The following is a 16,544-nucleotide window of genomic DNA, read 5'->3' on the forward strand; positions in this document are numbered from 1 at the left end:
CCCTTCCCGCTCCCCATATCCTCAAGTCCATTCTCTAGTAGGTCTGTGTCTTTATTCCCGTCTTGCCCCTAGGTTCTTCATGACCTTTTTTTTAGATTCCATATATATGTGTTAGCATGCGGTATTTGTTTTTCTCTTTCTGACTTACTTCACTCTGTATGACAGACTCTAGGTCCATCCAACTCACTACAAATAACTCAATTTTGTTTCTTTTTGTGGCTGAGTGATATTCCATTGTATATATGTGCCACATCTTCTTTATCCATTCATCTGTTGATGGACACTTAGGTTGCTTCCATGTCTTGGCTATTGTAAATAGAGCTGCAATGAACATTTTGGTACATGACTCTTTTTGAATTATGGTTTTCTCAGGGTATATGCCCAGTAGTGGGATTGCTGGGTCGTATGGTAGTTCTATTTTTAGTTTTTTTAAGGAACCTCCATACTGTTCTCCATAGTGGCTGTATCAATTTACATTCCCACCAACACTGCAAGAGGGTTCCCTTTTCTCCACACCCTCTCCAGCATTTATTGTTTGTAGATTTTTTGATGATGGCCATTCTGACCGGTGTGAGATGATATCTCATTGTAGTTTTGATTTGCATTTCTCTAATGACTAATGATGTTGAGCATTCTTTCATGTGTTTGTTGGCAACCAGAAGCTTTACTTTGATCCCATTAGTTAGATTAAAAAATCTAAGCCTTATTGAAATTACTTTAAATGATTGTCTACTTTTGGTATATGATCATATTGAGATAAAACTGGCATCATTAACTTATCAATTCAGTTTTCTTACATGAATGAGAAAACTTGAAATCAAAAATCAACTAAATTAATTTTGAAGAGCAGTTATTTAATCGATATGAAATTACATTTAAATGTACCTGTTGTAGTTGCACTTGCTGAATCATCTCTGGGCATCACTTTCTTGCAATCACTATCAAGGCAACTTTGAATTATGTGCTGAAGCTTCTTTAGTAGATTTGTGTCTGGTTTTCATATGGTCACTGATATCGCTACAGCCCCATGGTGGATGCTAAGTGTCAACATTTTGTGTAAGTTACACTTTATCTTTTCTTTTAGGCAGGTAAATTCAGTACTTAATTTTTCATTAAACATGCACTTTTATTACTTTTTTAGCTCACTGCTGCTGAAAAGATTTATTGCAAAAATAAAAACTATATTATCAAACAAAATAAATAAGTAGTTGTAGATTTATACCCTGCAGTAAATGACAAGACCTCTGTAACAAGATCTACTAATCTAAGACTAATTTACTCAGAGACCTGTGCTCAGTCTCTATTTCCTGCATATTTTTGATGTTCACCTGACTTATGTTTCCCATGTTTCCTATTGACCTCACTCACTGACTAACTGCTTGTATCTTCATGCATCTTGCAGGCCATGGTGGTGTCTATGGCAAAACTGGCTGGTACACCAAGTGGCCAGCTGCAGCAATAGCTTCCAGTACTTTTCCTACCACTACCCTATACCAGGAGTTAGCCATCTCCTCTATCCAACACATTTTTTTTTAACAAGCAAGTATCCTGCATGTTGAAAGGGAAACACTAGTTATATTTCATCTGGAAAGGGTTTGGAAGAAAGAGATGAATTACACGTTTTAAAGTGAAAACTCTGTTTACTGCCTATGCATCTTCCACATTACTAGACAAGACCATGGCAGGAGGAGCTGGAAGTACAAAGTGGAGATCTTGCAAACCCATCGGGGCTTATTGTAATTAAAATGATATTGATAGTACTTCATTAAAAATGAAAAATCCAGGGCACATGCTAGATCAAATGTGATGCTGCTGGGACCATAACCACAATCCAAGATTTTCCTATGCAAACCAAGAAAGTTCTGGAGAAATGGATGCATGATTACCCCAGTATTAGATAGTCAAGCAGAGATAGTCATGTAGGCAGTTAGATAAAAGAGCCTGGAGTTCCTGGGAGGCAACTGTTCTGGAACACATTTGGGAATCTCTGCGTTTGGGAATCATCAATATGTACATCATATTTAGAGCCATATATTGGATGCGGTCACCTATGGGAATAAGTGTAATCAGGGAAGAGGAGAGGCCCAAGGACTACAAGCTGGGCATACTCCATCATGGGGAAGGGGGTGAAGATGAGGAACCAACAACAGAGACTGAAAATTGAGACAATTGCAGAATGTCACTTATCAGATTGCAAAGAGCACTTGAATTTCAGAGAGCCAGAATATTCACTGAGTGCTTGCTCTCTGCTTGGAGCCTTCATACCCTTGCAGGGTTGCTGAAGAAGAGGTTCAACTCAAATGGGGAAGGGGAAGGGTAAGCTGTGACAAAGTGAGAGAGTGGCATGGACATATATACACTACCAAACGTAAAATAGATAGCTAGTGGGAAGCAGCTGCATAGCACAGGGAGATCAGCTTGGTGCTTTGTGACCACCTAGAGGGGTGGGATAGGGAGGGTGGGAGGGAGGGAGATGCAAGAGGGAAGAGATATGGGAACATATGTATATGTATAACTGATTCACTTTGTTATAAAGCAGAAACTAACACACCATTGTAAAGCAATTATACTCCAATAAAGATGTTAAAAAAAAAGAAATATATATACCTATAGGCCTGGGCAAAGAACACAAACCCCTGATGCAGGTCAGTATAAAAGCAGAGGGAGGAATGAAGGGTGTGCCAAACAGGAGAAGGCAAGCTTCTTCTAAAGGAATGTATAAAACACTTTTCACAGTTCTGCGAACCAAGGAAATTATGTCTGTGGACCAGATATGGCCCACGGGCCCTAAGTTTGTTATACCTGCTACATGTTAAAACTTTTCAGAAGATATTCACATGTTTCCATGAAGGGTCAGTGCATCCCAGGGCCACATAAATATTAAGCGGCAGATCCTGGGATGGAAACAAGTCAGTGGACTGCAAAGCTGGTGTTCTTTTCACTACACCAAACTGCTATCCTGGAATTTCGGAAACCAAACCTCGCTGGAAATTGACTGATAAATCTAAGCATCGAGCTGGCTATGTCTGTGTGTCTGTTGAGGTGAAGGTAGAAAGTGGAGAAAATTATATTTTATTTGTTCCAGAATATTCTCACTGGTAGTTTTAAGTATTTCCCTTCCTACTGCATCCAAGTACTAGAAAGTGGAGACACTTTTTTGTATTTTTTACTAGAAGAAGTCCCATGTCTTTGAAGTCTGAAGGAAAGGTATGGAACCCAGGGCCACAGATGTAAGAAGAGGATCACAGAAGCATCCAGGAATTTTAAGGGCCTTACACAGTATTAATGGCTCTTAACATGACTCTGAAAGGTTGAATGACCCCAAAATGCTGCCCATTGTTCTTGGAGCCAATGACGTTTTTCTTTATTTCCTTTCTGGTTTACCTCTGGATTCAGGCTGTCTGTTTATAATAGATGGCATAAGTGTTCCCTCTTGGCTGTGCCTCTTGTTTTTCCTATGGAACCCACAAGGGGTAGTGGTTAGAGTCAGCAGGCTGGTGTATTGGGCCAGGCTTGGCCACGTACTAGCAATGTGGCCTTCAGGCAAGTCACCCAGTCTTTCTGGGCCTTGTTTTTTTTCTTTTTTAAATTCTAAAATACCTTTCCCCATTATTTCCATAGGTGGTTGAGAACCTACAATAGAATGTTTGTGATTTCGTCTATTTGAGAACACGTTATTAACTCTCTGAGTGTAAGGATTCTTATTTTAAAAGCAAGTAGGGGGAAAGAAGTATGCTGGTGTGGAGAGAGGAGATTTGCAAGCAAGGGAAGAAAAAGAGATGGCCAACTTATATAAAAAAAACCCATAGGGAGTTAACTCCAAACTTTCTGTGCTTTAAAAGTTCATGAATTTTTAGTGTTTCGAAGGTAATCATGTGTACCCAGGGAATGAGAACAAAATGTCAGGGCAGAGAAAGGGAGGAGATCGGCTTTCTGCCCAGCTGTGAGTTTTCTCACTGTGACTCTAAAGCAGAGGGAGATCCAGTGTTCTGGAGTTCCTGGTCCTTCTGAAATTACATGACTGAAAATATGACTGCAGATGGTACTTTCAGTGCTGGGGAAAAAGGGTTCTAGATAGGTTTGAACTTTTAAATGAGATCATTTTTTCTCTTTTTTAAAATTGAAGTGTAGTTGATTTACAATGTTATGTTAATTTCTGCCGTACAGCAGACTGATTCAGTTTTATATATATATATATATATGTTCTTTTCCATTATGGTTTATCACAGGATATTGAATATAGTTCTCTGTGCTATACAGTAGGACCTTGTTGTTTATCCACTCTATATATTGATATAATAGCTTGCATCTGCTAATCCCAAACTCCCAGTCCATCCCTCCCCCATCTCCCTCCCCCTTGGCAACCACAAGTCTGTTCTTTATGTCTGTGAGTCTGTTTCTGTTTTGTAGGTAAGTTCATTTGTGTCATATTTTAGATTCCACATAAGAGAATCTTATAGGTAAATGGATAAGGCAAGGAGGCCCAAGGAGGCTGTCACTCAAATCAATTTGCACAGTACTGTTGTTCACAGGACTTTCCACATCCCATCTCTTCTTTCCTCATAACAGCAACACTATGCAAACAGGGCAGATATTATTGTCCTTGTTTTACAGCTAAGCCAGCTCAGGCCATATTGACTGAGAGCTGGTAAATGGCAGAATGTAGACAAGAATGTGGGTCTGCTGTCTTACTCTGCTCTTTACCTACCAAGCCATCCAGGGTCCATATTTGTTGACGCCTAGAGAGGTTAAGTGACTTTTGAAAGGTCACACAGCAATAAATAACAGACCCAGGACTTTATTCCAGGCATTCAGACTCTATATCCCATGCACTTTCCACTATTCCACTCAGCTTCCCTAAGGGGCAGTAGAAAGGTTACCTGACAACAGCTGGGCACTCAGCAGGTGCCAGGGCAACACCCCAGCCTCACTGAGATGGCATTCAACGGCACTGGGTGATACACCTGGGCCTACCACACCTGCCTGGAAACGTGCCACACAACCTTCACTACGTGGTTAGGTGCTGCTTTTGAAGTTTTATCTTTTTATGTCCCTTCTTAAGGACCCTCCTACTGAGGACTAGAAGAGAATATCAAAAGAAGAGAAATCAAACAGTCTCATACAGTGGGTCTGGTATGAGAACACAGTGGCATGGGGTAGAATTCAAGAGTTTTTGACAAACAGCTGAATTACTAGGTTGGAGGAGAAAGGCCTCTGTCACGCCAGGAGAACTATAGAAGGCAGCTCAGGGTCCCCATGACAGAGAAACAAAGCAGAGGGGGCCCTGGTAACTTGCAATGGGTATAGACCCTCTCTGAGGTTTTGACAGCATAGAGATGGGGACAATTTTGTAGTGCCTTGGAAATTTTAAAGTAATTAGTGTGTTCCCTCGAATGAGCAGGGAACAATAAATTTCTTACACACAATAACATATTCAAATAAACAGGAAATGTCTTTTTTTTTTTAACTTTGTGTTTATTTATTTATTTATTTATTTATTTATGGCTGTGTTGGGTCTTCGTTTCTGTGCGAGGGCTTTCTCTAGTTGCGGCAAGCGGGGACCACTCTTCATCGCGGTGTGCGGGCCTCTCATTATCGCGGCCTCTCTTGCTGCGGAGCACAGGCTCCAGACGCGCAGGCTCAATAGTTGTGGCTCACGGGCCTAGTTGCTCCGCGGCATGTGGGATCTTCCCAGACCAGGGCTCGAACCCGTGTCCCCTGCATTGGCAGGCAGATTCTCAACCACTGCACCACCAGGGAAGCCCAGGAAATATCTTTAATGAGGTAGAGATCATTTAATAAATGCTTTGCCATGGGGAGAGCAGTAGGTCTGAAGTAGAGAGAGAGAGGGGTGGGGGATAGTAAGGGAATGTCTAGGGTATGTCAGGGGAAGTGGTGATGTTATTGATAATATCTCACTGTAGGGGAGAGAACTGATTGAATTCATAGCAGGTGAGTTAGAACTGATCAAACTTGCTTTTAATTTCCACTGTATTTTATATTGGAAAACAAGTTTTCTGGAGCTGTTTTTTGTGGGAAGATTAAGCAGCACAGAGTATTCTATTAGGCCAGAGGAGAAAACATTGGTCTGTCCAATTCTCCAATGGTCTGTTGTATTTTGTTCTGAATGCAGCATCACTAAGTGCCATGGAAGGGGTGCATGTGTCTAGCAAGGTTTAGTCTTGTCAGCAGTGCTGCAGTTTTCTTATTCGTCTCTTTGTTACAGCTAACACTATCAATACTGCCCAAGGGATTGGAAAGATTGATGGGAAATAAATAAGCAGGGTTTCTGAGTTCGGCTTTAGTTACAGTTTCTTTTGTATGTGTGTACATACATATTCAGAGAATCAAGTGGCCTTCACTGATAATTTTTAGTTTGCTAGAACATGAAAGTGGAATTCCCAGGAATGAACCATAATGACACTTCTAAAGAGAGAATATTTGGGGGAAAAAACCCCTATAAAACATTTTCAATTTAGTTCTACACATGAAGAAAGACAATGAACCTATAGCATGAACAGTGGCCTGGGAGGGAGAAGATGTGGGTTCGAATCCTAACTCACCTTTACTGAAGTATAGGCTTGTTTTCAACCTGGACTTCCTTAGAACAAGAGGTGTAAAGAAGAGAGCTGGTGTGTAAGGCCCCTTCCAGCTCTGATTTTTGAACCTGTGATTCATTCTGATGAATGGAGAGCAAAATGTTAATTATTCTGGAACTGTTCATCCTTTCTGTAGAATTTTAGAGCTGAAAGAAGCCTTTTGGGCCAATCTCAGATGAGTTACATTATTTGATTGAGGCTGTGCATTTGGTTTTTCCTGGTGCTGAGTCCAGAGCCAGGAAATTGATTCCTAGCCTAGTGTTCTGTCTAGTCCATCTGATTTCCCATCATTTTGCAATTATTGAGCACCTACCACATGTGAGACCCTGCGTCTAGGCACTGGGGATATTAGAAAATCCAGTCCTGTTCTCAAGGAGGTCATGGTCTAACTGGGGAGAAAATACACCTGCCTGGGGAGGGAGCCATAAACACAGCACCGGTGGCCTCTCTCTTGTCTTGATTTTAGTGATACTCTCCTGGCTTTCTTCTACATCCCTGGCAGCCTTCCTGAAACCATGTTAAAAAATTTTTTTTCTAGAGAAAAGAAAGTCTGCATTGCTCCCTTCACACCATCTACCCTTTAGGTCTAAATTCCAGCTGTCCCAGAGACTGACGACATCTGTAGGCAGTTCTTCTGTGGCATGGCAGAGTGACAAGCCCTGTGTTTCTTTTCAGCATCTCCAAAGGATGTTCCTAAAATGCAGTTTGGCTGAGTTACTGCACATGATAAGCCAGAAATTAACCCTGGCTCTTCTCCTAACTTGCTTTTGGAAAAGTGATGGAACCAGTCAGTGCCTTGGTTTTCCAGTTGCAAACTGGAAATAATACTTGCCAATGGATCCTTTTCTAAATGTGAGAGTTCATCAAGGTCGAGAACTATTATACAAAGCCCTCTCCGCAGGCAATTACATCCATTCTTGTGGCATCAGTCCCCCTCTGCATAGCAATGAGTCCACCATCCCGCTGGGTGCCCCATCCGGAATACTGGGAGCTAGCACACTCTTCTTCCTGCCTCCACCTGCATATCCATCTAGTCACCGAGTCCTAACGCCCGACACCTACATTTCTCTCAAATCCACTTTCCCTAGTTACGCCTCTGTTTTCTCTCCATGGGCTTCCCTCCCAGCGCCCTCCTCCAAATCCCTGGCTCTCCTTCAGCACATTCTCCACACCAGCAGTGTCCCGAGGGCCGGGTGGAAGGAAAGATCTGCCCACGTGCAGTCAGTAAGGGGATGCACTGACTGTAAAGAATCAGTCTGTTTTTTTATTATCACCATGCACTGGAAATGCTAAATAATTTTGGCAATAAAGTACTAATCCTTGAAAAAAATCTTTTGATGGTTTTACTTCTATACAATTGCTGTAGCTGCTGCTGAATTTTAATAATGAATATACAAGCTTTAAATTAGTCATTTTAATACTAAAATTAAAATGGAAATTGGGGGTGTTGGGATGAATTGGGAGATTGGGATTGACATATATACACTAATATGTATAAAATATATAACTAATAAGGACCTGCTGTATAGCACAGGGAACTCCACTTCATTTCACTGTACAGTAGAAACTAACACAACATTGTAAAACAACTATACCCCAATAAAAACAAAACCACATAAATACCAAGAAGTGCAAAGCCATAGTTACATTTCTTCTTTTTTTTTCAGCTTCATTGAGGCATAATTGACTAATAAAATTATAATATATTTTAAAAAAAAGAAAATTTTAAATTACAAATGTGGCTTATATTACATGCTTATTGTATTATTTTATTGTGTTAAACTATTTTATCATATGCAATTTATTATATAGTATAGTGTGTTGGTCTAGAGACTTCAATTTTGAGCAGATAGATGGGGGTGGGGAAGAGATAAATATAGATATATTGGTTCTAAAAGATGAAAACTTCAAAACCCCAAATTTTGAAGTCTTATATATATGCAAAAATTAATATTGTCTGTGTAAAACTGGAAAAAAAAAAAAGGAAATTAACTCAGAGAGCTCCCAGTTATACAGTGGGCTCCTGAACATAGCAGGTACTTCAAACCAACCTGCATTGGTTTGAAAGTTAAGTTCATGATGGTTCAGGATCAGAGGTTGTGGATTAGTTCTAGTTCGTGTCTCCAATCCTTATGTAACTACACATTCAAGCACTTAACCAGTAGATCTAAAGTAAACAATAGCACAGCCATTATAAAGATAAGGAAACAGAACTTGAGTTACTTCAATTTTATTATTCTATGCGACCTCATGGAGACTTCATATGTTTAACACTTAAAACAGCAAAACTTTGGTACATGTACTATTTTGTTCATACATGAAGTTATTTGCTACATTTAAATAATGTCTTTAAAATGGAAAGAACTTTTTCAAAGCGATTGCCCTAAAGCTAAACAAGTCCAGAAAATAATAATTGTTATAGAAAATAATTTTGCCCTACAGAGGAGGGGGGTGGTTAAAAATGATTTACCTCACCTCCATGAGGTAGCCACAGTGATCTTTTTTTTAAATTCAAGTCTGATCCTTGCTTAATACCACTGGGTTCAACCCTCATTGTGCCCTGCAAGGCCACACACAATGTGACCCCTGCCTGTCTTGGCTGCCTCATCTGGGTCTCTCCTCCTCACTGTCTAAATGCTAGTCACACCAGCCTTTATTCATTTCCTCTGTGCCAAGCTCCTCTGGCCTCAGAGCCTCTCCCACCTGCCACCCTCTCCCTTTACCATGTGAATTCCCACCCTCCTTCACATCTGAGTGTAAATGTCTCTTCCTGGGGAACCCTTCTCTAACTCTCCAGTGTCACCCTGTGATATTGTGATTTATGAGAAATACATATTTGGTCATTCAAATGGAAAAAAATATATTTTTTATATGTTTTTGGTTTTCATCCATGGTTCCTGGCTCCCAAAGCCCTTGGAATTTCCTGAGCGATAAGAGCAATGGGAGCATCTTCTGTTATAATATTTGGTCTCTTGTCTTCAGTTCCTGAAAATGCTTCAGAGCCATAAAGGTGGAACAGGTGTCTTGTTATTCATAACTTTTACATCACAAATGGTTTATGTTAATGTGTGACTTATGGAGAGCATCTATGGATAGGGCTGGTTGCCAGGGGAACCAACCATGGAACTTGGGACTTCCACCTACCCTCCAGAAAGGAAAGAAGGGCTGGAGTCTGAATCAATCACCAATAGCCAATGATTTAATCAATCATGCCCATGTGCACTTTGCTGTACACCTGAAACTAACACAACATTGTAAACCAACTATACTCCGATAAAACTTAAAAAAAAAAAATCATCCCATGTAATGAAGCCTTCATAAAAATCTAAAAGGTTTTCTCAGAGAGCTTGCAGGTTGGGGAACCAGAACTCTCCCAAGTGCCACCTGCTGGGCCTCAAACTGCCTGAGGACAGAGCTCCTTTGTTCAGGACTTCACCCTATGTATCACTTCATCTGGCTGTTGATTCGTATCCATTGATATTCTTTGTAATAAACTGGTAATCTAGTGAGTAAACTGGTTTTCTGAGTTTTGTGAGCCACTCTAGAAAATTAATTGAACCTAAGGAGGGGGTCATGGGAACCTCTGATTTATAGCCAGCCCATCAGAGGCACAGGTAACCCCCTGGGCTTGCAGTTATCATTTGAAGTGGGGGGCGCAGTCTTGTGGGGCTGAGCCCTTAACCTGTGGGATCTGACGCTGTCTCCAGAGTTGAATTGTAGGACACCCAGCTGGTGTTGGAGAATTGCTTGGTGGTTTGGGAACCCCTTCCAAACACATTGCAATTGGGTACAGAACCCTGACACCCCTAATATAGTGGCCCAGCGTCTTGTACTTTAGCGTTTATCAGGGTTGCTAATTTAGTTTCACAAGTGACTACCTGATTGAGGTCGGCCTCCCCAGCGAGCCTCTGAGTGGCCCCAAGGCTGGCACCATATCTGTGTGGTTCCACCTTCGCCGTTGCCTGAGTTCCTGGCACATGTTGGTGCTCGGGAACCTTTGTGGCATACCAGAGAACACCCTGGAACAGCCCTTTCCTGAAGGTGTTGTTGAAGAGGAAGGCTTTAAGTTCCCCGGTTTTATTTATTATTATTTTTTAACTCCCCCAGGGAAGCAGGTCCGGATCGCAGACTGCTGTGTCCTAGAGGATGACGGGCTGGTGGCTCTGGCTTGCCGCCAGCCCCGCTCTCTCACTCTGCACCGCTGCCGCCACACCAGCCGGGGCTGTGATGGACCAGGGCCTGAAATGACTTTTCCAGCACTGCAGGGCTGTTCTTCAGGTATCAGCACTGGCCCCCTTGTAGAATAATTTTTGCCCTGCAGGGAATTGTATGGATTGGATTCTAATGGCTTTCTACCCACTTTCCCCCCTTCACTCCCCATAAAACAGTATCTCTTTTGCATGGAGTTATATAAAAAATTTAATATAGTGAATGAGCCACTACATTCACTTGCCTTAAAAAATGAACATGGTATAAAAAGATATCCTTTGAGAAGTTTCACTCTCACCCACGTTGTATTAGTTTGCTTAGGGCTGTCTTAACAAAGGACTGTAATCCGAGTGGCTTAATCCACAGAAATTTATTGTTTCACAGTTCTGGAAGCTAAAAGTCTGAGATCAAGGTGTCAGCAGGGTTGGTTCCTTATGAGGCTGTGAGGGAGAATCTGTTGCAAGCCTCTCTTCTAAGTTCTAGTCGTTTGCTAACCATCTTTGGTGTTCCTTGGCTTGTAAAGCATCACCCCAATCTCTTTCTTCTTCTTCACATGGCATTCTCCCTGTGTGCATATCTATGTCCAGATTTCCCCCTTTTTATAAGGAAACCAATGATATTGGGTTAGGTGCCCACCCTACTCCATTTTGACCTCATCTAAACCTAACTAATTACATCTGTAATGAACCTATCCCCAAATAAGGTCACATTCTGAGGCACTGGGGATAGCACTTCAAAATATGAAATTCCAGGAATCATGCTTCAACTCATAACATATATTCTACATGATATTTTAATTTCTGATTGGACATCTGTGCAGGTGAAAAACCACTTTATAATTTTCTGAGCATAGAATGTAACACTGTTTTATGTATACACTCAAAGTAATTTTTGCACAGTTTTAATATGCACTAAATTTCTCAGAAATGCAACTACAGATTTATTGAAGAATGAGTGTGCTTATTTTATTTGGAAATTTACCAAGAGTTGTTCATGTCTTCAGAAAATCATGTCCTTAAAAGCAACACTGTGCATAGTATTTGGGTCACCAAGACAGCACACCTAAAGCACTTTTCATTTAGAGAAAAATATCAGGCTCCTGCAGCTGTGAAAACAGTGTGGAATGTGCTTTTTTGTTACATAGTTTTTCTTCTTTCTGAGGTGGAAAGAATGGATTGCAAAATGTTCTAAGCCAGATTTATAGATATTTCCTCCCAGAATATTATGGGAAACACACACACGCGTGCATACACACACACACACACACACACACACACACACGTATATTGTTGGGGAGGAAGAAATTTTCCTCTTTCTAGATTCTTCTAGAAAGAATTCTTCTAGAATTCTTCCTCTTCTAGAATTAAATTGACATGAGGCAGATTGACAGGAGAAAATCACACAAAATTATAATAACATGTATACATGAGAGAGACCCAGAAAAACTGAGTAACTCACCAAAATGACTGAAACCCTCAACTTAAATACCACCTTCAGCTAAAGATAAAATAGGCCATTGCGGGTAGTGGTTTGGGACTTCAAAGGAGAGGAAGACAAGTTCCATGAAGATGGAAAAGCAAACGTTTATAAACAAATGTTTGCTGGGCCATGCAGAGACAATGAGACACAGACTGAACTCTGATCTCCAAGAGTTTCTCCCACCACACCTAGCCCATGTTCATTGCAGATATCTCTGGTGATGGCTCTATACCTGTCATAGACCAGGCCCTCTTTCTAAATTCTTCAGGCAGTTAGGGGGGAAGGTCAAAGTTTCTTCCTGCGTTTTTTGGGCCTTGATTGTTTTCAACTTGAAATAATCCACAACAAAGAGAAATATTGGGGTGGTAAATTTTGCTTCCCTACAATATAAACACCCATACATACATACATATACATATACATATATATATGGTACATATGAGATATATGTATAAAGTTACATATTTGCGTCATCTGGGAAGTACTGAGCATAATGACATTGTAAAATACCTTGAAGATTCTACTATTACCTTTTAAAATTCCTCTTAAGATCATTAAATTTTTGTTAGTCTCCCTTCCTTTATTTTCATCCAGGTGCTGAGGACTCTGTCTTTTCTGCACAATTCTGTCCCCAAGTTTTCAAAAGCCCAACACATTTTAGTTGTGTCTTCAGTTAAGGGTTTTTAATAGTGGAGAAGATACCTGGGAGTTTGAACACGATGACACTTTAAAACAGTGGGGTCTTCAGTGCCTTGTTTATTAGCATGTGCACATATTAGTTTGAAAATTTGTCTGACAGAAGCTGTCAACAAAGAGTTTTGAATATTCAATGAGAGTTTCCAACCTTCATCTGAGTTCAGAGATGAAAAATTTAGAAGGACAGAGGGTGTCCACTCTCTGTTGACATTCATGGATCAGTGCATGTGCAAATATTAGATTCTTTCTGGCTATAATAACAGGCAAACAACAGCAAATCTACTCTCCAGAATAGCAAAATTATGAAATACTCACTCAAAGGGGAATGTGTGTCTTCGTGTGTGTGTGTGTTTAGAATTAATTTGATCCAGGAAACAGCACATAGTAGGAGCTCAGTAAGAATTTAATCAAGAATTACAAACATTTTTTCAGAGCTAGAAAGACCTTTAGAGATTATCTAGGTTATTCTACCTGCCTGTCATCCCCCACCTTTTCAAAATGATGATCCTGAGGCCCAAAGAGAATAACTGAGTTGCTAGTGATTGTTCATATACTTGGTCTATTTTGCGGGATCTTATAAAAAACAGTTGTCTTGCATTTTTATACTGATGTCTTTGAGGACTCAACTTGTGAGCCATCATATGGCTCCCCAAGGAGTGTCACCTTCAAGAATACTTCGCTCTTCACTTTTTTAGCACTTTATTTGTCCACTTCAAATTTCATGGATTGTTAAACTTTAAGGCAAAACATTCTTTACAGCTACGTTATAAATTGTCCTCTTTATGAGGACCTATGAAATAAATTTCTCAAAAAACTCAGACTGAGGGATATTTGTCATTCTTCTGCATAACTTGTTAGTGTTTGCTTTATGGAATAAAGCACAATTATGCTTTCTTCTTCAACTTTGCTGCTAGGAAATCCAGGCTCAGATTTATGAAATTAAACATCTTAATAAGACATAGCATGTTATGACATATTTTATAAACTAACCTAAAACTTTGTCCTTATTTTATTTTTTCTGCCTTTTTTTCCTGTTTATTCTTATTGTCTCCTTTCCTTATTTTTATCTTCTTGAACTGTGGGTAGTTTGAAGTTATATGCGATCCTTTTCAATGTTATGCTTAACAAGCTTCTTCCGTCTATTATTTATTGCACATCAAAGTATTTGAGGCATTGTCAATAGACTCACTTTAGAATTTGTGGTGAGACAGGCTTAAAAGATAGAGAATCCAAATAAGCTGTCTTTTTAGTATTGAAAAAAATTGGGGGCCCTAATAGGTAGGAAGAATATGAAAAGAAGAAAGGATTCTTTCAAGTTCTAAGGGGAGCTAAATGGGAAAATAAATTATTGTATTAAACACATATTTAAAAATACAGTATATCTTAAAAATATACAGTTGACTATGGAACAATGCGGATTGGTAAGGCGAGAAGCTGAAACACGGGACCTCTCCCTGGAAGGGTTCATTACCCCCTTTGCTATTTTCCCCCTACTTTGACTAAGCTGTGTTGTGTGCTGATTGTGTGCAATAAACCGAGTGATTCAAGGAAAAATAAAAGAAGAAGCTGAAACAGTTCAGATAGAATCAGGACTGAAACCCTAGTTCTTTTGATTCCACATATTGTGATTTCTAATCAAACATAGACTCTCCCCCTTTTAGTTAAAAATCTGTAAAATGAAAATACAAGTGCAGTATTTATTGAAAAAAAATCCTCGTGTAAGTGGACCCATGCAGTTCAAACCTGTGCGATTCAAGGGTCAACTGTAATCTGTTAAGCGTGAAAGTAACCCAGAATTCTCTCAAGTGGTATAGTAACCCTGGATGGCAGTTATAGGCTCAAATCCGACTTGAAAATTACACTATGGTATGACTCAACCCCAGAGATGTGTAATGTTTGATTATCTCCTTCTATAAATTTTATAGTCCTTGTTAAAGACATAAATAGAGCTCTGTCTCATCTACTTTTTGAACAAGAATTTTTGAACTGCCTGCATTTCAGCCAGTCATTCCAGTTGTTAGGGATTTTTAGCAAACTGAGGATGCAGCCCCAAAGATTGCTTGGAAGAGTAGCCTCAAAATTGTTTGGGACAATTTAAATTGTTTTCTTTATGAGTTAATAGATTTTAATCCTAGAAATTAAGACTAGAAATGTTGATAAGAATCAAGCCCATGACATTTTGTGTAAAAATCTGTACATATTTGTGCTATAAGTATTTATAACATTTAAGAGGAATTGGCTTATTAAAATAACAGATGATGCTTATGATTCTAACTTAAAGTGTACAACTGAACACATGTTTCATTCATATAAGATAGGATTTACATCCTTACGGCTCTGAAGCCTGTTTTTTCTCTTCCTCCATGCAAATACTGTAAGAAAATGATTGATTAGTGTAACTCAGTTACTCACCAGTGAACAGGTTAATGCTTAATTTCTGGGTGCTGTTTCCTCTTGTGTACCAGCTGTCTCTTTTTCCCTGAAGGTACTGTGTACTTTCACACCTATGTGTGTTTCTTCAGGCTGTTCCAGACACCCATTGTCCTATTTCTGCTTGGAAAAACTTAACCCATCCTTTTAAGGCACAGTGGAAAAGTCCCCTTGGCTGACATCTTCCCCCTCCTCCTCTATAAGCAGGGTTTTCTACATGCTCTGTGTGTTCTGCTTTCCCTGCCTTGAAATAAGTACGTATGGCTGTCAATGGTGTGATCATGCATCCATAAAGGCATTGTGTCCGGTTCATAATAATCACTTAATACATATTAAATTGAGCTAACCTAATGAGTTAGATTGGCATAAGTTAAATATGCTGACCAGCTAGATAACAGACCATTCATTACTCAGCCATCTCTTATTTAGGATCTCATAGAATCAGAGTTATTTGAAAGATAATCTAGTTATAGCTCACATTTTGTGTTCTATGGAGAATTTAATTTGAAGGAAGGCTTCTGTGGCATAAAACAGCGTGAAAGCCGCTTATTCTGGACAAACTCTTTATTTTCCGATGAGTAAACTGAAGATTTTTTAATATAAAATTTAGATAGTATGATTTCTTTTGAAAAATTAAAAGACCGAGCAGCATGGTTTCAGTTTCTCATTGTTGGAAAGTGTCAATCTTCTGGAACCTCTCCAGTTTGCCACAGTCCTCACCACTCCCTGATGCAGAAGCTACCTATCAGAGCAGCACTAAACCCCCAAAATGATGACTCTGGCATACCGAGGAAATACACCTGGCCTTCTCCCTTCACTTGTGTTACTTGACTATCACTGAAGACAATTGAACTTGAGGCTTCAGATTTGCAATAGATGTGTTTCTATGAAGTATTGGGGGGAAAATATTGTTTATAAATTAAACTCCACCTGAAATGCAGATAGCATGCTATTCAGAGGACTCAACTGTAACTGTAAACTAACTCTTTTGTACATCAAATGGGCACACTTGATTATATTTCTATTGCTTTGACAAGAGCTACATCTTAGTTTGGCATATAATTCTGAGAGCTCAATTTGTCCTATTAAAATTCTATGAAAATTTCTTCGTTTTATTTTTATGACATTGAC

At 39.7% G+C, this 16,544-nt stretch overlaps 1 protein-coding gene across 1 annotated transcript in view; it reads left to right on the top strand.

Moving 5' to 3' along the window:
* RASEF (RAS and EF-hand domain containing) overlaps positions 1-16,544 on the top strand; it is a 226,647-nt gene that overhangs the window by 57,428 nt on the left and 152,675 nt on the right. Inside the window, exon 3 of the mRNA XM_059924555.1 lies at positions 10,707-10,877. Within this exon, the coding sequence (XP_059780538.1) occupies positions 10,844-10,877 (34 nt within the window). The 5' untranslated portion in view covers positions 10,707-10,843. The remainder of the gene's footprint in view (positions 1-10,706; positions 10,878-16,544) is intronic.

This window comes from Balaenoptera ricei, chromosome 6, assembly GCF_028023285.1.
Source record: "Balaenoptera ricei isolate mBalRic1 chromosome 6, mBalRic1.hap2, whole genome shotgun sequence".
Taxonomy (NCBI): domain Eukaryota; kingdom Metazoa; phylum Chordata; class Mammalia; order Artiodactyla; family Balaenopteridae; genus Balaenoptera; species Balaenoptera ricei.